This window comes from Gloeophyllum trabeum (genome assembly GCF_000344685.1).
Source record: "Gloeophyllum trabeum ATCC 11539 unplaced genomic scaffold GLOTRscaffold_00001, whole genome shotgun sequence".
Lineage (NCBI taxonomy): Eukaryota > Fungi > Basidiomycota > Agaricomycetes > Gloeophyllales > Gloeophyllaceae > Gloeophyllum > Gloeophyllum trabeum.
This window is the reverse complement of record NW_006920410.1, coordinates 2,151,629-2,172,385: the sequence shown is the minus strand read 5'-3', so window position 1 is coordinate 2,172,385 and position 20,757 is coordinate 2,151,629. Positions and strand designations below refer to the sequence as shown.

Sequence of the window (20,757 nt, the reverse complement as noted above, 5' to 3'; positions counted from 1 at the left end):
TAGGTGGACACTATATGTACCAGTAATCTCATCAACTTTAGATCCTATAAACTGTCCAAAGAAAGCTAAACGCATCTAACGCACGCAGATCATTTGGCTGGCCCTGCTGCTACTTTCTTGGCCTCTTCTCGTGTCATATCCGCGGCTTCCTTGATCTCCCCCTTCACTTTCTCGACACCTGTTGGCTCCTTCTTCTCCTTGCCGCCCATGTACCAGTAGTTGACGAATCTTGCGCCTTGCACGGACTGAGCGGTCGCGTTCGTGGCGTGACACGCAAACAACAAGTAATTCCGAGGTTGGACGCGCCATGCTACGTGTTCCAGTCAGGTGGGAGTTCACGATGGTGCAGCAAAGTTGCTCACCGAAACGCATAAAGACCATACTAGCAGAGGGGGAGTGAAAGATCAGAAGGAAAGCTTGATGCCGCTCACACGAGTGCTACTCACGAGTAGCATGCCAGAGCAGTGGTCATCGGCCCAGAGATGACTTCCTCATCCTTCTTGAGGTCTGCAATAGCCGCTAATGGAAGGCCCCAGTTGGCTACCTAGCATAAAGGCGCGGTCTTAATGCCGGTGGATGAACCAAGAAGTGAGAACGCACTGGTCCCCAGAAATGTGTGCCTAGACGGGTCTTTAATGAATGATCGGCGGGTAAAGGGAAGAGACGTACTGAAGAAATACTCTCGAGCCTTGGGGGAACGCAGCCAGTTGACGAATGTCGAAGCCATGGGTGCTGGAAGGAAAGTGAGTAAGTTGGAGAGAGCAGCGAAGAGTGAGCATAAGCAGTAAGCACTGGCTCGGACTCGGATCTGGCCGTGGGTGCCGCTTACATTACGAGTCGAGCGAACCAGGCAAACCCCGCCTCAGCCCGCGGGCTTGACGACCGACAACGGCGTTCCTTTTGATTGTGCTTCTTGCTCTCTGCGTCCATGTAGGCTGCGCATATTCCATGCCTTGTGCCGTTGTATTCTACTCGGGGGATGTGCCAGCCCGTCGACACCGACAGTGGGCACGACCGGGGGTGATGGGCGCGTATGTAATTCTGGAAAAGGCAAGCAGCAATGCACGTTGCAGCTCTTCTTTTGCAGGGCCCACCCGATGCCGTCCTCCCCCTCCCACTGCTTTCACCTGCCCTTTCTGCCTTTCCTTTGTTCCTGCGCTTCTGCGCGCGTGAAAGAGTCATAGCCTTATGCAGCAATACGCGCCCGCACCAGGCCAATACTATCCTTTCCCTGGCGTGCAGCCCGCGGCATACTATGCGCCTGAGGGTGCTTATCCTCCTCCGCCTGCCTGGGGACATGTACCTGGCCATGTACCATCTCAGAACATTCCCGTCCCCCTGCATAGTCCGACCAATGGTGTCTATCCCGGTTACGGCGGACCCGCTCTGCATTCAGTGGCGCAGCCGCCCCTCCAGAGGCCAAAACATAGCTCGAGGATCAGTACGCAACATCGAGAAGCAAGGGATACGAGGACAGCTGTGCCGCTCAGGTCAGCGATGAAGAAACGCCCGGGATCAGCGGCGAGTAACACACGTCCCGCGACACCGCGCCCTCCTACCCCGCGGTCACGGTCTACTTCCAGCACTCGGAGCTCTACGAGGGTACCCGTAAATCAGATGACGCGACAGAGGACTAACTCAATGTCCAAGTCTGTTTGGGAGCCTGGTAAATTATCGCTACTCCACGCCGGTGGGGCATCATGTCTGATCTGCCGCTTGCTACATAGTACATCTATTGATGTCTTTTCATGGGAATAATGAGATATGCTTCGAAGGTGTCCGGTACCAAAATATGCTAGACGATTTACGGGAACTGGTCTTTCCTATGTGGCCTCACGGAGTTGACACCGACTCTGCTAAGGACCATCGATGGCGCGTAGTTTTCGGCAGGGCTCCCTGGAGTAGTACCGGTACTGAGAAACTCATGTAGGTTTGCCGAGTTATTATGAACTATCTCTTCTCAGTCGTGCTGTGTTCACTATACAGGGTTCGAAGAATGTTGTGTAGGATGTTCTCATTCTTGGCACGTCTGGTACGTCCGTCCATGATTAGACGGCTATAGCCCATTAAAGTGCCCGATCTCAGGGCTATCATTACAGTACCTCGGTAAACATCGGGAGTCGGGTGCGTCTGTCCTTCCACTCGTTTCCTCCCCTTGCCAACGTCCACCTAGGGCAAACCCCCACGGCTGGTCTTTGTGGACCGGGGCGAATCTGCTCGTGACCCTCACGTCCACTTCTTCTCTGTTTGCTTCTCCCGCTCCGATGAGAAAGTCTCAATCGTCGACCCCCCGGGTACCATCCGCGACTCGATCGGTACAGCGCTACGCAATGCCTTTCCGCGCAGGATTGCATCCGATAGGGTCACGGAGGAAAATATTTGTCTCATCGAGCTCAAAAGGGGTGTGATTGGAGGTAGGTCGCTCGATCAGAAGGTGCCCTATCCACGTTCATCGCATGTTTCAGCAGCCGATGTGGATAAGAGTCTGTTTGTGAGTTATGTGCTAAAACATATAAACGAGCTTGGATATAAGTTGGACGCCTGCGTGCCCCTTGCACGGCGAGGTCCTTTGGGCTTCGGCGGGCGGAAGGAGATATGGATATTCAAGGGGACGCTTGACTGACGAGATGGACTGAAGCCGTGTATCCTATCTTCGGTGTTTTGGGCGCCTTTTTGGTCAACTGTATCATATCAATTAACAGTATGTAGCATTCATCTTCCACCGGGCAACATAGAACAATATATCTGTATACTTCCCACCCAAGCAGTGACCAGGGACCCCGATAATTAACTTTACATTCTACACAAAAAGCGGATGCCAGTATTAGGATGTCTATCTCAACATAGAGAATGCATTAATTCATCTTGATAACCTTGGAGCCGTCGGCAACACCTGCGAGGCTCTTTGCAACGACCTCGCCCTTCTCGTTCTTCCGCTTCAGCAGCTCGTCCCACCAACCAAACAGGAAATCTCGCGCAATCAGTTTGAACCAGGGGGTGAACGAATTGCCTAAGATGGTGTTCAGCAATGTCTCCATGTCATGTAAGAGGTAAGAATAAGTACCTGGCTGGTCGAACATGGCTTGCAGCTCAGCCTTGTCGACATACTTGTAGTCACGGATCTCATTCAGGTTGGGCGTCACATCAACGTCTGCAGTCAAAAACAGGATATAGTCGACTTGACAAGCACCGATTAGCTCGGACGTTCCAATAATACACCGCACGAGACTGTCTTACCTTCATGTTCGCCCCACTTTCCATCTGAGGGCGCCAGATAGTGTATTCTAGTGAGATACTGGAACTGGTCTATAGGCGTCTGGCTCCGCGGGATACCGAGCTCGTGCTCCAGCTTGCGGGAAGCAGCCACCTTCACACCGAGCGCGTCCTTCTCCTCCTTCTCCTCGGGAAAGTCGTCCAGGGGATGTGAACAGCATGTGTTTGTCCACATATCCGGGAATGTAATCTTCTCAGACGCCCGCTGCTGGAGCAAGAGCTTCCCGTCCGACGGCCGGAACACGAAGGCGGAGAATGCGCGGTGTAAAAGACCCTTGTTAATGTTCTCCATTAGATGACCTATAGGGTATCGTCAGTCCGTACAGCTTCAGCTAGAGTACAACGACAGCCACGTACAGGTCTTCTTGTCCGCTGCTCCGAGCGCGCGATCCTGCTCGTCCACGAGTATACAACGCTCATCCATGAGCCTGGATTGTTCGGCGTCATAGCCAGAGAGGTCAATGCTGGCAAGGGCAGCCTTTGCAGCTTCAGCGGCGCGCGACATGGTGGTCCGATGGGAGAGAGGGCAGTGTGATGGCCGAGGCTTGAGAGACAAGGGCTTTACGGTGGCCCCATAACGTGCGGCCGTGCCGAACAAACATCTCAATCCAAAGATCAAAGTCATTCCGACCAATCGCGTTTCCCCCAGCTCTCTATTCTGGCCACGTGGTTTCATATCATGAAGCACTGCATTCCTCCCGTCTCCGCACATTTCCGGCATCGTTCCTTACTGTCAACGGACATCTCAAATTCTATTGTAACAAGCATTACATTGAAATTATACGTGAAGCAAAATACAGCGAACAAGAACGATAGCAGGAGACGAGCAGAGGTCCGAGATTTACAGGGCGACAGAAACAGCAAGTCAGAGCAGGAACAGCACAGGGTCAGACAATCACAGCGCAGCGTCCAGAATGGTTCCCGAAAAAACATCCAGTAGAAAGCGGGCGGATAGGCCAGAGCAGAAAGGCAAGTTTTACTTGAAGGTCAATTTGACAGCGCCATACGGAACGGGTTGGTCAAGGCGAAGGAGGTCCTTGGTAGCGAGAACTGTCCATCGGAGCGCAAGCAAGGAGTACCGTAAACGTTAGGGAGCAGCGACGTAGACTATGGACGGTAAGGCAGTCGAGGAAGAAATACACACGTACCTAAGCAATGGTAAAAAGCGGCCGCCGCGACATGTGGCGTACTAGTATCCTTCGGGACGACGTCGTCAAAGGTCAGAGAATCGGCATTCAGTGGTAGACTTTGTAGTTGCATCTTGGTGTATCTGCGAGAGATAAGTTGGATAGACCATGGGAAGATCTCACACCTACTCTAAGAAGTTATGGGAGTTCCTCTCCAATGTCATGAGATTCATCTCGGATATCTGAGAATCATCCACAACGGGTCTATCTTCCCCTGGCACTGCAAGGAAAGTTCGTTTCAATTGTCTTAACCAAGAGCACGACTTACAGTTAAACACGAAGTCGTCGTCTTTTCCATTCTGTAAATCTCCAATCATTGGTGACATTCGCACGTCCCCAAAAACGCTACCCATCCGATCGAAGACCACGGAACTTGCCCTCCTGCTGCCGGAGCGAGAGCGCCTTAGCTGGATATCGACCTGACCGACGCTCATCCTGCCACTGCCGAAGCCCAGTGAACCGAATGGACCTCCAGCGGCAGAAGAACTCAGCCCAGCGTTATCCCAAGGAAATAAGGAGCTTCGTTGAGAACTGCCTAATGGAAGGTGTGCTCCCCCTAGATCCAAGTAACTTCCAAGACCACTCGGGGGACGGGACGCTCGACGTGCTTCACCAGGTTCCTACAGAGGATGTTAATCCGTTGACTGAGTAATTGCAAGAATAAGGCTACTTCAGATGAACGAATGCGTCCCGAACCGAAGGCTGCGCCGTACTCTCCGTCATATTGCTCTAAAATACGGTTGTCTTAGGTGGTGGGGGTGAAAACCGGACCACATACGCATGTAATCTTGCACATCCGGAGGTGCATCTATGTCCATTCCAATACCAACGTCCGCGAACTGGCCCTCGATATCCCCGATGTAAGGTCTATTAAGAGGTCCCTCGGCGTCCGCCTCCGCGGTTCTTCTGCGTTTCCTTGCTGGACCATCTGACATCATAATATGATTAGTTCGAGAAGTCACATAGGGTTCACAATATCAACCGTCTGCGTCCATCATGGGAAAACGAGCTTGAATTTGGACCTTCAGGGTCTGGGACCAAAAGTCCATTAGAGCTTGCGAGGTGACTAGGGATGACCGATGTTCATATGAGAAGAGTCATGAGAAATGATGCCCTTACAGGCTCGCGGAACTCCGCAAATTATCTCCTCGATAATCTTCACGCCGTCCTTCTCGAAACGCCTGAGTTCCAGCTCATCTCTTAGAAGGTTTTGCCCGTGGAGATAATTGGTCCGGGCCGCCTGGAATATTGAAATATGATTGAATTATAATCCTAGCAGGAGCCTGGTGGGATACAGACCTGCAGCTCCTCATCCGTCAGCTCCGTACGGGTATCGAGAAGTAAACGAGAGCGCTTCGGCTTCCTAGTCGTTGACACGAGTTCTGGGGCTACCAGACCGGGTGCTTGTCCTTCGGTCTCATGTATGCCTTGCTCGAGCAGAGGTACGGGGCTGTCAGCTAGTCTGGATGTCCTGTCGGGTGATCCAGGGCCGACGCCTTTGTAGTGCGTCAATGTGCTATACATTCGAGTATATCATATTAACAGACCTTCACCTATATGTGGAACCTGATAAAGGTCAGTGGCATGTGACATCGGAAACAGTGACGAGAGCCCACATCATCGGGTAGTTCACGATTTTGCATATCAATATCTTGAAGACCGTTGGGATTGGGAGGTTGCTCGTCCAGACCAAATACAAAGTCATTCCCCAGGTTCATGTCAGCATCAGCATTGTTAATCTCCAAGCCGATATCGAGATTAGCATCTCTATCGGAGAAGTGAGTATTACGTCGAGCTGCTAGCATAGGAGGCCGCCTTACTGCATATGAGATTGACCAGGGACACCCCAACCTTCACCGAGTTCCTTCGCGAGCTCCTCCCCTATGCCAGCCAGGTCCAGATCATCTGGCCCGCCGAAGGGGTTATCATCAAAGCCGAAACCAAAGCCGCCATCCATCTGCGAGGATGATGGGTCAAGGTCGCCCGCGCCGTTCACATTGAACGAAGCATCGAAGGACGTCGATAGCAGTTGCTCCAAGTTTTCCTCGAGGGTATGGGGAGCGGCTCTGGCAATTTCGGCGAGTGACAATGACTGCTGCTTATTTTTCCTTCTCGACTTTGCCCCCGCTTTGCCATAATCGCCGTCATTTTGGTCCCCATCCATGTTACCTGGTAGCCAAACACAAAATACTGAGTCGGCCTGACGGGTATAGTAGGCACTTTCATTATACGTTTACCATCTTGTCCAAGAACCTCGTCCCATTCCTGCGTACGTTAGCTTCATGAAACGAGGCAAGAGGCCTAGGCATACCGCGAAAAAGTGGTCAAAATTAACGGCGAATTCTGCTCCCGGATCTGCTTGCAACGTTACAGTATCGGGTCTATAAAAATAAGCAGGCTGAGTCACTAGCGTATGGTAGAGATACGATGCAGCCGACCTGACGCTCGACTGTCCCATCTGAAGCTGAGCAACTGGCAAACTATTTAACTGAAGGTCTTGAACTGCTTTCTTCAAAGAATGAAAGCACGTTGAAACATCGGCAAGAAAGAGTTCCTGTTTGACTGAAATTTGAGAAGCGTCGAGAACGCGATTCTGCAATCTGAGTTTTATGGCCGCTACCTTTATACACTCTGGCACAGAGTCATATAAGCGGCCCGTTTAGTTAACGAATTTACATAGACGCTTACCTGACTACTCCCACCATAAGATTACTCGACAGTCTCAGTGCTAATGGTTCTTCTGGTTCAGCAATCAAATCGCATAATTGAGGTATGTCAGCGGTCACGACCGATCGCTTTGGCAATTTTTTGAAGGAAGACTTGGATCCAAGCGTAGCAGCAAGCCTAGAAGGCTGGATCAGTCTCATGTTGGCACACGACATGTGGGCACTACCATAGCAAGCCAAAACCGCTGTCTCTCCGAGACAGTAACTCCGTAGAAAAAAACATTTGATCACCCGTTAATTGACACGTTCAGTATATGCACTAGAGACTCGATTTATTCTTTGCAGAGTGCTAGCCTCAGCAACAGCTCGAAGCGCGTTGAACCTATGGTTATGCAGGACACCTAGAGATTGATCTTGCCGCGGCAAGGATGCAGGATAAGCTTGAAGGCGCGCGACGCGACTAATAATTCGCGGAGTTTGCGCTGAGTTCCAAAGCGTGTATGGCCATTCACACGCGTCATGGACTGCCAGGGACTCGGACACTGGCAATGGCGTGCCTGCAGTCCCCCTCACGGCTCGCACGCATAGCGAGCAAAGCCACTACAGCTGCATGAAATGCCTCGGTTTGTTGCACCTCTCAACCATAACGCCTCAGGGTCTTTGGGAGATTCCTCCGCGACCTCAACTGCAACATCGCGAACCACTTCTCAGAGTCGGTTGAGGCCTCCCGTCCACCCATCCCTTAGGGAGCCTGGTGACACCTGGAGGGACAGCACGGAGAGCGTCCCGAATGTATCTGCGACGACACCGGACCCAGACCGAGCATCACCTGCCGACGAAGGAGAGGAACTCTCCGAGGAGCAATTGAGGGCCATATATGATAACGAAGAGATCGACCGATTCCTCAATTTATTCTCTGCTGTGCGTTTCACACCTTGCTTCTACTAAAAATGGTTTTGTATGACAACGAATGTAGTACGTCTCTGAGGTGAGGATACAGGAAAGTGTCACAGGCGGCGAAGACCAGACATCAACAGTGCCGACCATTAGTGAAGCTGGGCCTGAACAAATACGATCCGGAATACCTGGAGTTGATCATGACAGCTCTAGCAGTGAAGAGTGGGTTTCTGTTGCGAGCGGGACTCCCACGGATGCCCCTCCGCCGCTACCGCCACGGCTTTCACAAGACGACCAAGATGTGTCTTTATCCAGGCGGATTGCGCTTGTGCGTAGCATACATTCTAGTGGATCATTACTTGACATAGTTCTAGAAATATATAATACCTTCCTTATCTCCTCAAAGACCGAGTCGTCCCACCTTTACCATTGGTCGCTTCAGACTAGCCACCCAACGGCTATACCTGGCCGTGGCACCTCAATATGAACGCTTCTTCCTTAAACTGTGGTATCTCGCAACCTGGAGACAGTACCACACCAGCTTGAAATACTGCATAGTACGTTTTACCGCAGTCTCATTAGCGGAACGTCCTAACATTATAGTGGTAGTTATTCTGGGTGCTGTGGTACTATAACTTTCTTTTACCCTCTCTTTTCCTCCGGGTAGGATATGCGGTTGTCAGGCGCAAGTTATTTGCATATCCAACGCTCTCGGAATTGCGACAGCGTCGCCGAGAGGTAGGTCGAGCTCGCGCCTTTGCTAAGGAAGTGGAGACGCGGCTAGCCGCGCCCCCAACGATTGCCATGAACGAGCTATGGCGCTTTCTCAAGCTCGCTGCTGTCACGCGCTTGACTGCGTACAAGACTAAAAAGAGCTTTGACGCTGGTGGCGACACCCTCTCCCCGGAGCAAGATGTAAAGGAGATCCAAGTGGAACCAGAACAGACCACAACTGTATTGGAGAAGGAGAGTGAGGAAGAAGAGGTTGAAGACATCAAGAGTACCGTGATATTTATTATGGACCAAGTGTCAGACACGCATGAGCGCATTCGGAAGTGCGTTAGTAATGCGTTGGCCTGCATCAGCCTAACTGTGCTGCGCTTCCCTATAGCCTCTTCCTGTGGCGCCGTCCTCAGGCCTCTTGGTTATTCATTTTGGTAAGTGCAATTGTGACGGTCGTTTCACTTTTCATCCTGAAAATATCGTTAGGTGCTCGCTGCATTGTTCCTCGTTACAGCATGCGTACCTGCCAAATACTTGGCGAAAGGTGCATACGCAGCTTGCGGTATGGCGTTCTGGCATGTGACGCCTATTTTGGCTGCCATGACCGCGAGCGAGAGAGCTAGGTCTGTGTATACCTAATGTCTGCCGGTCACTTTTGTCTGACCGGCCTCGAACACACAGAATGCCACCTCCTTTATGTAGCTTGCCAACGGATGCGGACTACGCCATGGACTTGATATCCCATCGAGTTGCTCTCGGTCTCGACGTACGGCCTCCCCATAAACGGAAGGGCAGCGGCAACCCTCCTGCCCCGTCACCAGGTCTCTCCGAGCAGCCAGGTGACAGAAACAATAATATGAAATGGAAAAAATGGGGGGAGCGAGTCGCCGCAGGTAAAGCGTGGATTGAAGGTAGTCGTCGATTGGTAAACGGCCAGCAGGTGAGATGAACCTTCATCAATATGCATGAGGCTCATAGGTGCCAGTGGTCACAGTCCGGGTCCTGGCCTCCCCCGGGACCGCTTTTACCTAGTCTCGCATTTGTGTATAGTACTCCGGATGCGCAAATCGAAACACACAGTAAGTTTCGTCGCTACCTCACTGAGAGGCAGGCGGTTGGCATCACCTCTGACGTTCCATAGCTTTCCCTGCACAGCATGCGAAAGCTCCAGGGCTGATTACTCTGACGAACACGACTTTATTCTTCACCCCGCTCATGTCTTCGACTGCCAAAGTAGTAATTGCGCTGTCCGACATATGTGCAGTGAAGAAAGTAGGCCCGATGAAAGGCCTCCACGTACGCTGGATGGACTCGGTCAACGAGCGACACGCAAGAGCTGAGAGGGAAGAAATATTCAGGTGGGTTGGCGGTCGGGACGAACTGTTTGCGAGACTGGTGGGATGGCAGGGCAGACGATGGGTCCGGATATAATGTACGTGTAGTGAGTTCAGTTATCGCGTACCTTCCAGGAATGCTCAGATTCTATGGTGCGCGCCACTTAGCCACCGCCTCTCGGTGACAGCGTATGTGGGAAATTCAGGTAAAATTAGAAAAATGATCCCTCTAGCCAAAATGCGATTCCCAAGAGGGATTGTCGAAATTCTCAAAATTGAGGGGAATATGAAATCGACCCTTCCCAAATTGGCAAACTGCTGCCCAGAAGGGTTATTCTGCCTCAAACACTGTGGGAAATAGCTGAAATGTGTTGCCTGCTCCCGCTGATGCCCAGTGGAAAACGACAGATTTCTCATGTATTTAGAAGCTTTTCTGAGGAATATCTGAAGAGAAATGCCTCTAAACACATATAAAATCTGAGATGATAGTTTAAATTCAATTGAGGTATTTATATGGATTTAGTCGCGGAGTCTCTCGGACCATGTCCCGAAGCAAAATACATCTAAATACCAGCAATCGGCGAAACGATAGAGAACTTTCAGAATTCTTCGCGCAGGCAGCCGAGCCCGGAAAGGTAATTATACCCCACTCGGGGCCACAGTGCACCACGACTCACCACTCTTGTTGATCAGGACATAGCATTAGCGGAGCAAAATTGGTGATACCCTACTCTAATAAGTAAGCCGCGGAACGGCTGCTGAGTGCAGAAAATACCAAGCTTCTCTATCGTTTCGCCGATTGCTGACACGGTAAATACAATCTGCGGGCAATATTGTTGGCCATATACAGAATCAAAATTAGAAAGCACCTGTGGGGAATCGAACCCAGAATGCAACACAATAATCCGAAGACCAATTTACCATCTACACTAAGATGGCTAAGATGAATGTGGACAGAGAGCCAAAATAGAGCATGTAGCCTTGGTCTAAGTAGCTTCATATGTTGTAGCCTGGCTAATGCTAGCCCTCGTGAAAAGCCAGTAGACGGTCATTACAAACGGGAGGAGATGGTGAGCACGAATATAGATGAGACAGACACACGTTGGTGGTGCGAACGAGCCAGCGACCATCCGTTGCAAGTGGGGACTTAGCGCGAGATGACTTAGACGAAGACGTGAGTGCGAGTCGGCGACAAGACCCGCTTTGCATCGTGATGTCATAGCCAGAGGCAAGCTGTCGTGCGAGTCCGTTCAAAGTCCGTCTCACGTCGCGTCAAGGTGATAGTTTAAAAACGTAGTAAAATACATGTTAAAAACTTAATACCTTTTAAACACCTGAGAAATCTGTCGTTCTTCACTGGGGCTGATGGCCTGCTAGACACAAACAAAGGGTAGGGGAAATGAGGTACCCATCTACTGGGAAGGTGAGGCTAACAGATTGGAATGTAACTACGTACAGCCAGTGACTGCGAGCACTTCTGTAACAGATAGGCCACTAACGGGTCCAAATTTCTCCGAAATATGGTATACTACAGTGCCTTGCATAAGAAACTGAACATCGCATTTCCACCCGCGTTGTTTGTTCGCGCCAAATATACCCTTTTCGGGCAGGTCCGGAAGGCCTCTCGCGGGACCGCTTGCTGGACAGGGACTCGCAGACGCCCCGAGAGTGCTCAAAAGGCTTCAGAGAATCCATGAAATGTATATTCTACAACTACACTAAGAGCTGTAAATCATTATACTCTGCCCCCAGCTGTATGCCTCCCTCTCGATGGGTCTTTGCCGCACATTTGCCGATACCCGAAAAGGGTATATTTGGCGCGGACAAACAACGCGCGTGGAAATGCGATGTTCAGTTTCTTATGCAAGGCACTCAAAAGGCACTGTAGTGTCATCCAGAGTCGATCATTAGCGTCAGACATGCGACGAACGTAAGATGAGACCGAAGCGAACCACCGACGTCTTATACGACGACCATGTAGCGAGCCGACTCGGAGGGCACGAACTCTCTCCTATGTAGAGGAAAGCGCGATCATTGCCTTGAGTGGCTTGTCAACAGATACAAACAAGTCAAAAGACATGTAAACAGTGAACGCATTCCCGCAGCGCGAGATGCCTTGCTGATCGCAAGGTAATTTCAGTAAGTGCTGCACACCATAGTAATACTATCATTTGGGTAGTTTTGCAAATTTTGCAAAACTACCGCAGCCCCTAGAGAGAGCTCTATACCAAATTAAAAAACTCAGAGACTTTTTAGGCATGTAGATATAGACTGTTAGATACCCTCTGTCAAGTTGGTTTAGGGAAATATCGAGTGGTCATGGAGAGGGAGGAAGAGGAGGATGTTTGCAACCGCCTACAGACCGTGTGAAACCTAGATCTGGTACTCATTCCATGGTTTTTTGCCGGGATTTTTTTTGGACTATACTGGTGTACCATACATTGAGCTACTCAAGCAGCCCGATTGTGAAGAGATTGAGGATGTAGCTATAGCGATGCTGTTTTGCAAAACTTCGAGAGGCGGATCGTGACAAAATCGTGATGGATCTCGCGGGGATGTCACGCGTGACAAACTTTTGCAAAACCCCCTGCACACGCCGGCATCTGTCCAGCATCCTCTACACCACGTATTAAAATACAGAAAATCACAGTTGGGTACATAGAAGGGTGCTACACAATGCCATGAAAAAACTCTGACGCAAGAGCCAGCGAACTGAGCGCAACACGTCGATTTACAGAGAGTTTTGCAAAACTACCCAAATGATAGTAAAAGTTTCCGACACGGGGAATCGAACCCCGGGCTACCGCGATTATGTAACGCTTACGTAAGCCGTTAACGATGAGAGGCGGTAATGTTAGCCACTACACCATATCGGACTGACATTATGGATATATTTAGCCAGTACATCATGTCAGACGACTCCTCACGGTCTGAGCTCACTCGCACATCTGTAAGAAGCCATCGATAGTCAAAAGGATGCCACTACGCGGACGGTCTCATCACACGACAGGTGGGCTAAGAACCGAGCATACATCAACGGTGTACCTCAGGAATTCATGCAACAGCTATTGGAGCCATGGCCGGATTCTCAGAGTCCAACATACTCCTAGGCGCCACCGCTCTGCGCGGACTCAATAACCCCTTCTCCGCTGCAAATCTCGTGCCGCGATTGTGGAATGCCGGGTCAGAGGGAGGGACGTAGAACTTGTCGACGATAGGGATCTGCAAGAGGTTCATTTTCGGTGTGATGACCACCATGTTGTTTGTCTTGATCTCCATCCAATCAGCTGGACGGCGTTATTGGACGGGCAAACGATTGGAAGGTGATTCGAACGCTTACCTTTCTCGAATGTCAGAGGCTCGCTGGCAATCTGCGCTAAGCGTCAGACTTCAGCGCCGGGATGGAATAGCTTAGCACTCACCATAATGATGTTCTCTCGCTTGTCTGCCTTTGACATCTTGTAATGTCCACCTGGAGCGTACTCGCTGAAGGTCGTGCCGGAGGAGAACCACTGATGACCCAATCAGAACGAGATAGTTCCTCAAACACAATGCAACCTACCAAAGAGGCTGCCTCGTCCTGCCTTGATGAGATATACCTCGTAACAATCACGCTTTCGCCGTCAGTAACGCAAAAGTTCATCAGACTCGGCTACACTGGGCGTCAGACGGGCAAGTTGGGATAAAGGATGAACGGACCTCCTCGATACCCGCCTCTTCGGCAAGTGCATTCAGATGCGCGATGGTATCGAGCATGGCTTGCTTGAGAGTATTAGTGGTGAAGCTGTGGGCATTGGCGTCTGGGAGCTGTGTGGTGTCAAACTAGTGCCATGAAACCTCAAAGTTTAATGTTTCACCTTGGACAGCAGGAGCGCAAACGCCCATTCCGAATCTACAGGCATGATGTTAGATAAATTATAAACCCAACCCTTCACTCTTATACGAACCCGTGTTCCCCTTGACAACATTGAAGATCTCGTCAGGCAGGGTCTGCTGGATCTTACGCTTTATCCGCGGGAAATCGGCGATCCCACCATTATGCATGAACTAGATCCATAGTGAGCGCTGCCTACTTGGGAAAATCTACATATGATACTTGCCATAAGCTTTCCGTGGACGAATGGATGGCAATTGTCAAGAGATAAGGATCCGGCGGTGGTTGCACGGACATGGGCGCTACGAGACGGTCAGTAGCAAGATCTGGCCGTTACGAGACGCAAGCCATACAATACAAGTGGTGACTTGATCTTCTCGGCCAGACGTACAAGGTTAACGTTGTTCCATGCCTAAGAGTTGCAAAGTCGAACATGCATCACTTGAGAGCACCAGTGCACACTCACCGGCGTCACGGACGTGAATATACAAGGCTGACTTCCCAGCTCTTCGTCATGAACAGAATCGTACCAGCCTACGTCCCACGCTGATCAACCTCCGAGCGCAACATGGAAATGGCTAGGTTGACGGGCGCACCTACACCGAAACCGTCCCCATTAATCGGTCGCCGTCGGTCAATACGAAGTCGGGAGTCAAATGCTTGATTGATGATGGAATGACATGGACGGGTAAGGAGCTACGCATAGGTCAGTCACTCCGATGCTCAACATGATGGCCTACATAACAAACATGGCAAAGTTGCACTGGAGACGTGCCCTTGTAAATAACGAAGCGGCACATGGTCTGGGGGTCGTAGAAAGCTAGGGAAAGGCGGCGTCGTGGAGGAGAGCTGATACTTCAGGAAACGGGCTATGTCGTGGCTTATATACGTGTCCGCCGGGGAGCGGGTGAGAAGGTGACAGTCAAGTCAAAGTGCAAAGTCAAGTCGGAGACAAGCTGTATTCAGGCACGAGGTGATCGTAAGACGTGAGCGCGATCGCGTCCGCAAGCCCCGGTTACCATTTTGAAGGCCGTTCCGAGGACGTTCATGCAAGACCATCCAGAATACTAAGAGTCATGATTTCGAACAAGTCTAGTACAGTGTAAGTACAATCCAGTATTTCTTCCCATCGTTCTTTCGGCCGGTCATGTCCTTTCGTGATACTTTACAGTGTATTCGTGAACATCTCTCACAAGAACTCCTTCGGTCTCTTGACGGGATCGCCACCAGTCTCGTCATAAACAAGCCCGGCGACGCGGAATGCTAGCTCTGCATTTGCATAAGCCAAATTTTGACACGAGCAATATCTCAGAAACGCACCATCAGCCTGAGACTTGACCGTGGCCTCGGCATAAACCCTAACCACGTCCTCCGTTCCGCTGGGCCTGACGAACGACCGGCCACCGTCGTATCTACGCACAAGCTCGTCAATCTTCGCCTGCAAACCAGGCGGGCTGACGAGTCTGCGCTCCGCATCTTCAGTCTTGAAGATATTCCTGTCCTTCACGACAACCTTGACCAGTCGGTTCGGTTTGTCGGAATATAGAGAATCCCATTCCACTGCAGAGTAAGATTTATGCGCGAGGACAACCTCCACAAGCAGCATATCCGAGAGTGCGTCTCCGACAGTCTGGTTGATCAAGTCCATGAGGTTGTTCAGGTGCCCCAGGGCAGTGGACTGGGCGGGCGTAGACGGTTCATAGGAAGTCAACTGCTTCTTGGTTTCAGGGGAGAACAGGACAGTGCCATGGCCGTTGGCTTCGAAGTATACTCCAATGTCGTAGTGCTCCGCTGCGTGGTGCAGGTGCTTGACACCGGTAGGTACACATTTCACTGGAAGGCGCTTGAAGACAAGTCAGAGATGCCGCCAGGAAATCAGGAAAAAAAGAGGCCTTACTTCTGACAGGTACTTTGTGGATGCACCATTCGCATACGCAGTCTGCACAACCCCTACGTTTATCCTGCCCTCCAGCCCAGCAGCCTTCACCAACTCGACAATGAACGCAGCCACAAGAGCAGCAATCTTGTCTCCATCAAGCATATGGAACACACTCCTTTCATCCAAGTAGTAGTAGATCAGACGATCGGCATCGCCGTCAAGACTGCATGCGCGTTGTCCCGGCTTCAGGACGGAAGACAGCGAAGGCGGGAGCTTTTGTTGCGTCTTCACAAAATCAGCGCCGCAATGGTTGTTTAATGCACCTGGGGTCGTCGTAGCACCGTTCTCAATAATGATGGGCAGAGTGTCGCCGAGATGCTCCGCGAGAGTAGCTCCTACTATAGCACCGACGCCGTTGGCGCAGTCAACGATGAGGGGCGCGAGGGGCGCCTTTCCTGACTGTGTCCCAGTCTGAGCCGCGTTCACTTATAAGTCCCAGTACACACTTACCACCAGCTTTTTGAACGCGCCGCTGAGTTTCCGGAGGTACCCTCCCTCCGAGTCTTCACCGTACTCGTCCTTAGTCCCCTTCGTATTCATCGCCTTGACAAGGTAGTGCAAGACGGGGGTAGTCGTGACGCCAGCGTTGCGAGCGTCCACGCCTATGGCCTTGAAGCCATCTTCGAGTGCGGAAACGAGGGCACCGCCGGACGGCCGGGTATCTCTGGCATACACGACTCTGGCCGGCTTGGATAGATCGATCTTTGCGTTCTTGATGAATGTGTCGAGAGCAGAGATAAACGATGGCGTATCGGCTGCGTTGGCTAGGGCAGTCGCGTGGGCTTCCCAAGACGACTCCAGCATTTCGCCCCTGGGATCGACGAGCTTGACACCATTGTCCTGTAGGCGCACATAAGCCGGGGATTATTGGGCGATTTGTGCATGGCGTGATAGTGCTCTTACGGGCTCAGGATTGTGCGAAGCAGTCACCATCACCCCAATGACTTTGCCATCCAGTTTCTTGCTCCGCAAACCAGCCAGTATGCCCACTCGGAACAACACGCAGTCCAGTAGTGTGCCTCTGTCATGTGAGGCCGCGAAGCACATAAGTATTCGCAAGCCATTGAGCGATGGCAGGGAACGTACAAGGTCCTGAACCCGGCCGTACCATACTGGAAGTGAACATCGACCGGTTTCGGATGCTCGTCAGATAGATGCTGGATGGAGTCAACAGGCAGGCCGGCCATGATGACTTAGAGAGAGCGCGAGGAGGAAGAGGTCAGGAAGAGGTCTAACGGAAGGGGGGATACATGGGCGAGCCAGACGCGTCTATTTATGAGACGCGTTACGGTGATATCTAGGGTGCGGTGTAAAAGTCGCTCATTATTTACACTGTTATAAACTGCTGTTAATAACAGGTTAATAACATGTTATTAACAGACCCCTCTAGGCAAGGCCAATTTGGGTGTTAAAAACCCCCCCTATCGGCAGCCTGGAATCCACCATGCACCGGTAGAGGACCGTACCCGTAAGTCAAATAACACTGGGACATCATGTTGCAAAGACCCCCTAATGTACTTCAGCTTGCAAAGTGCACGTCAAACAGCTCCCGGAGAGTGCAGTAGAGGCCTACCAGGCATTTTAAACTGCAAAAGTGTTTTTAACAATGTTGATATGTCTTTTTAACATGTAATTAACCCGTTTCAAACTAAATGTTATTAACTGTTAATAACCCTGTTAAAAAGGGCTTCGGAGCGCGCCATGTTATTAACATATGTTACAAAGTCCTGACGACTTATTCACCGCACCCTAGTGATATCAGTCGGGGCGTGGTCGTGATCATTCTGGCACACAGCAAGTGAGATGCTTCTGCCAACCTTCTGCCAGTGCTCGGACATCGGATGCTGTTCGTAGAACGGTGATTAGGCGGATCCGACGGCGATAAAGGTGTTCGTTATGATGTACGAATAGCGGGCAATATACATATGTTACAGTACTAAATATCCATTATCTCATGTATCGTATTCAAGAACCACCGGAGACTATGGTGTGTATGTGAATATTGGGTAGATGGGTATCTATTCACGAGGTTCCCGTACGGGTTTGAACTCCTCATCTTGAGGCAGCGATGGGACATTACCCATGGCCAGATCCTTCGGCGGGTGCATGAGCTCCTGAAATTCGGTCCTGTAACTCCAAAACTCTCTGCCACTTTCTGATTCAGGGTCCGGCAGCAACCCTACTTGAGCCAACTGGCGCATGAATCGTACCCGTGAATCCGGGAACACAAACAGCTCGAGGAGCGGTCCCAACTAGAACGAAGTCAGTACAGTGAAGTGTACGTCACGGCCACCCAACACTCACATGTGCCCGGACGACAGGCCCTATATATTCCAGAGGAGCACACGGGACCGTGTTGGAGATACGGTTGGTGTAGGCAATCTCGGATGGCAGCGGTCCTTCATCCTCTGTCCACTGTTTCTTATTCCGCGGCTTCAGGGTTTCCTCAGCAGCATCGCCTGCGGGCAGCGGGGATGTAACAGGCGACACTGTTGTCCGATGGGGCAGACCTAACCACAATGCCCACAACTCCAGCTTACGCCCGTCCCGCGGGAGTCGCCTCATGACAGCATGACATCTTTGCCAGTCATGATATTCGTCACCCTGCCAGGTTTCAATTATGATAGACTTGTCGGGCCCTTCGATGTCTGATGAAGGGTCAAGTACCGAGGGAGCAGGAGAAGGGCGAACAGAGCCAGGCCCGGCATCGTCGATATCCCCCATCTCGATGTTGCTGCTCATCGGGCCTGGGATGGCTTCAGCTCTCCTGACCATGAGCCTCACCCATCGCCGCCTCCTAACCCAGCCACCAGCATTGAATTTCCCGACTTGAGCGCGCCAATCGTGCCTTCGAAAGAGCCAGTTGTACTCGAAGCCGTCATGCTGCACCTCGCCATCTTCGCGCATGTCAACCATCCAAGACTGAGATACCCATTCCCAAGTCCCATCTGGGAGAGGGTACTCGGACAGCTTCGTTATTCTAGGCTGGTGGCGACGCGCCTCCCGACCCGAGCTTGACGAGGAAGGGCCGGCGTACGGGAGAGTGAACGCCGGCGGGTCGGTAGGGAGCAGAGAGAGCCGGGAGTAGTATGTGGATGAGAATAGGGTGATCCTATGTACATGAGCTTGGGCATGGTCCCGCATGATGAGGAGCGCGTTTACCCTCTCTGGTTCTCGTATAATATAGCCCATTGGTACTCGTCTTTCGGCTTTTCATTTCGCGGACGAACGGAGTCAAGCTGCACGTCTTCAGCAGTCGATGCACGGGAAGACGCTGCTCCTGGTGGTTCTCGCGAATCGTCGGGTCCTTCAGTTACAAGTCCACGTTGCAGTCCCTGCTTGCCCCGCTTGCCAAGGTAAAACGAATGGAGCCAGCTATTGAAACCTCTACGCGTTTTTTTCGCTATGGCTTGTCTGGCAGCGTCAGCTTCGACAGGGTCGCCTGTCTGCATCCACGTAGGGGGGCGGCGCGCTAAACGGCTCCCATCAGGAGCTTGGCTCATGGCTGTCGCAGACGATGGTGACGACGATTGTTAAGGAATGGAGGATGAAGACAACAGCGCCAGAGTACAGTCTGAGAGCATGGAGTCCCCGTCAGTCCATGGCAGTGGCGGGTGATAGTGCTGTGGCTTAGCGCGAGCTCAGCATCCTGCCGTTATAATAGCATGACGTCACACTTTACCAAGCATACCATGTTTCGTTCTGCTTTACGAGCGGCCACGGCTGCTGCAAGAGCATCCCGCTGGAAACAAGGGCAACTTTCAACGCACATAGCTCGTCGACAAGCACCGCTTCCACTCAATCGTCCGTTCGCTTCAGCTTCTCTTCCCCAGAGATGTCCACAATGCTCTGCGCCGCTACCGACTTCATTACCTGCGTGTCCCAAGTGCCAGTACATCAGCGGGGTCCCATCTTCAGCCTCTTACTATGAGTTGCTAGGATTAGAGCTTGGATCTAATCCGTTTTCCGTGGATACGGCCAGCCTGAGGCGGAACTTTCTGCAGGCCCAGAGAGTTTGCCATCCGGACACTTGGTCCGGCCAACCTAGGGTATGCCATGAATTCCAGGTGCAGACATATCCCTTACATTCATTGTTCTGCAGGAAAAGAAGGACCTAGCGGACCATATGTCTTCGCTCATCAATGAGGCGTACAAGACCCTCTTGGATCCCCTGCGAAGAACTCAATACCTCCTGAAGCTGAAAGGACATGAGACGTCAGAGTCGGATCAGCTAGATGACCCTGAATTGATCATGGAAGTTATGGAAGAACGGGAGCAACTGGAGGAAGCGACCGAGCAAGACCAAGTCGATGAGATCAAGGCTCGTAATCTGGGTGAGCTCGTAACTATCCTTCCTCTCGCACTCGCCCAAAGCTGACTGCGTGAAAGACAAAATCAAAGAACTCGTTGGAGAAATCGAACAGTTGGTGGGAGTTGAAGATTGGGAGGAGGTGAAGAAGGCTGCTGTAAGGCTTAAATATTTGCAAGGAATCCACGACGCTGCACAGGCTTGGCCAAATTCTCACTTTGACCACTAGACTTGTATTGCAATGCATGTATTAGTTTGATTCTCCATGCCTAATGGGCCCACCGTAGTACTAGTAGTGTCGTATCAAGCTCGTACTCACCGAGTGCGTTCCCGCCACAATGGACGAATCAGGACATTATTGGATCTTCTTGACTCCGGGCAACGCCGGCAGCGCTCTAATACGAGATTTTTCTATTGAGTGTCGGCTTGAGCAGCGCGTCTCCACAGCTAAAGACATAGTCTATGTCGATCCTTCTCCTTACGCTCTAAACAGTCTCTTTCCAAGGCCTTCGAAGAGCTTCGAGGTTTTCCGTTTGGTGGGAGGGTTGTAGCATC

General features: G+C 51.4%; 8 protein-coding genes and 1 non-coding gene across 9 annotated transcripts; 3 read left to right on the top strand and 6 right to left on the bottom strand.

Annotated features, from left to right (window-relative positions):
* Nucleotides 1–89: 89 nt before the first annotated feature.
* On the bottom strand, nt 90–727 carry GLOTRDRAFT_32581 (UPF0041-domain-containing protein; the record flags this gene model as incomplete). Its single annotated transcript, XM_007862120.1, has 5 exons — nt 90–310; nt 363–382; nt 447–544; nt 601–620; nt 670–727. 5 exons carry the CDS (start codon nt 725–727, stop codon nt 90–92), a joined length of 417 nt encoding a protein of 138 aa, XP_007860311.1.
* A 914-nt stretch (nt 728–1,641) lies between these two features.
* Nucleotides 1,642–2,623, top strand: GLOTRDRAFT_102388 (uncharacterized protein; the record flags this gene model as incomplete). Its single annotated transcript, XM_007862824.1, has 6 exons — nt 1,642–1,666; nt 1,728–1,926; nt 1,987–2,032; nt 2,086–2,124; nt 2,174–2,414; nt 2,466–2,623. The coding sequence occupies 6 exons, from the start codon at nt 1,642–1,644 to the stop codon at nt 2,621–2,623; spliced, it is 708 nt and encodes a 235-aa protein (XP_007861015.1).
* Nucleotides 2,624–2,670: 47 nt separating this feature from the next.
* On the bottom strand, nt 2,671–3,869 carry GLOTRDRAFT_109065 (Isopentenyldiphosphate isomerase). The gene is made up of 4 exons (XM_007862823.1): nt 3,631–3,869; nt 3,238–3,573; nt 3,065–3,178; nt 2,671–3,010 (listed from the first exon to the last, which is right to left on the bottom strand). The coding sequence occupies exons 1-4, from the start codon at nt 3,776–3,778 to the stop codon at nt 2,856–2,858; spliced, it is 753 nt and encodes a 250-aa protein (XP_007861014.1). The 5' UTR covers nt 3,779–3,869; the 3' UTR covers nt 2,671–2,855.
* Nucleotides 3,870–4,249: 380 nt separating this feature from the next.
* On the bottom strand, nt 4,250–6,624 carry GLOTRDRAFT_124401 (uncharacterized protein; the record flags this gene model as incomplete). The annotated part of the gene is made up of 12 exons (XM_007862822.1): nt 4,250–4,323; nt 4,422–4,543; nt 4,590–4,680; nt 4,729–5,080; nt 5,131–5,189; nt 5,239–5,388; nt 5,443–5,526; nt 5,580–5,700; nt 5,760–5,956; nt 6,008–6,026; nt 6,077–6,227; nt 6,281–6,624. The coding sequence occupies 12 exons, from the start codon at nt 6,622–6,624 to the stop codon at nt 4,250–4,252; spliced, it is 1,764 nt and encodes a 587-aa protein (XP_007861013.1).
* A 1,117-nt stretch (nt 6,625–7,741) lies between these two features.
* Nucleotides 7,742–10,177, top strand: GLOTRDRAFT_135298 (uncharacterized protein; the record flags this gene model as incomplete). Its single annotated transcript, XM_007862821.1, has 9 exons — nt 7,742–8,047; nt 8,103–8,351; nt 8,398–8,580; nt 8,633–9,078; nt 9,135–9,180; nt 9,233–9,369; nt 9,428–9,686; nt 9,732–9,825; nt 9,888–10,177. 9 exons carry the CDS (start codon nt 7,742–7,744, stop codon nt 10,175–10,177), a joined length of 2,010 nt encoding a protein of 669 aa, XP_007861012.1.
* A 2,676-nt stretch (nt 10,178–12,853) lies between these two features.
* Nucleotides 12,854–12,956, bottom strand: GLOTRDRAFT_t5. Its single transcript has one exon. It is a non-coding gene; the product is annotated as a tRNA-Glu (tRNA).
* A 57-nt stretch (nt 12,957–13,013) lies between these two features.
* GLOTRDRAFT_113226 (N-terminal nucleophile aminohydrolases Ntn hydrolase) lies at nt 13,014–17,112 on the bottom strand. The gene is made up of 19 exons (XM_007862820.1): nt 16,980–17,112; nt 16,797–16,914; nt 16,344–16,733; nt 15,852–16,292; nt 15,275–15,797; nt 15,148–15,223; nt 15,043–15,046; nt 14,704–14,757; nt 14,551–14,650; nt 14,421–14,488; nt 14,308–14,366; nt 14,181–14,256; nt 14,028–14,127; nt 13,938–13,972; nt 13,780–13,887; nt 13,643–13,732; nt 13,503–13,592; nt 13,421–13,451; nt 13,014–13,367 (listed from the first exon to the last, which is right to left on the bottom strand). The coding sequence occupies exons 1-19, from the start codon at nt 17,078–17,080 to the stop codon at nt 13,135–13,137; spliced, it is 2,697 nt and encodes an 898-aa protein (XP_007861011.1). The 5' UTR covers nt 17,081–17,112; the 3' UTR covers nt 13,014–13,134.
* Nucleotides 17,113–17,769: 657 nt separating this feature from the next.
* GLOTRDRAFT_135295 (uncharacterized protein) lies at nt 17,770–19,396 on the bottom strand (the record flags this gene model as incomplete). The annotated part of the gene is made up of 3 exons (XM_007862819.1): nt 17,770–18,145; nt 18,198–19,005; nt 19,056–19,396. The coding sequence occupies 3 exons, from the start codon at nt 19,394–19,396 to the stop codon at nt 17,912–17,914; spliced, it is 1,383 nt and encodes a 460-aa protein (XP_007861010.1). The 3' UTR covers nt 17,770–17,911.
* A 189-nt stretch (nt 19,397–19,585) lies between these two features.
* On the top strand, nt 19,586–20,536 carry GLOTRDRAFT_68462 (Co-chaperone Hsc20; the record flags this gene model as incomplete). The annotated part of the gene is made up of 3 exons (XM_007862818.1): nt 19,586–19,942; nt 19,996–20,227; nt 20,283–20,536. 3 exons carry the CDS (start codon nt 19,586–19,588, stop codon nt 20,429–20,431), a joined length of 738 nt encoding a protein of 245 aa, XP_007861009.1. The 3' UTR covers nt 20,432–20,536.
* Nucleotides 20,537–20,757: the final 221 nt, after the last annotated feature.

What these genes read in the sequence shown, in the direction of transcription:
- GLOTRDRAFT_109065 (XM_007862823.1), bottom strand. Translation starts at nt 3,778, where the DNA reads ATGTCGCGCGCCGCTGAAGCTGCAAAGGCTGCCCTTGCCAGCATTGAC. An exon ending in AGCAGCGGACAAGAAGACCT is followed by an intron (nt 3,574 to 3,630) that starts GTACGTGGCTGT and finishes GATACCCTATAG; the next exon opens with GTCATCTAATGGAGAACATT. An exon ending in AAAGTGGGGCGAACATGAAG is followed by an intron (nt 3,179 to 3,237) that starts GTAAGACAGTCT and finishes GTGCTTGTCAAG; the next exon opens with TCGACTATATCCTGTTTTTG.
- GLOTRDRAFT_113226 (XM_007862820.1), bottom strand. Translation starts at nt 17,080, where the DNA reads ATGGCCGGCCTGCCTGTTGACTCCATCCAGCATCTATCTGACGAGCAT. An exon ending in CTCCAGTGCAACTTTGCCAT is followed by an intron (nt 14,651 to 14,703) that starts GTTTGTTATGTA and finishes ACCTATGCGTAG; the next exon opens with CTCCTTACCCGTCCATGTCA. An exon ending in ATCAAGTCACCACTTGTATT is followed by an intron (nt 14,257 to 14,307) that starts GTATGGCTTGCG and finishes ACCGTCTCGTAG; the next exon opens with CGCCCATGTCCGTGCAACCA.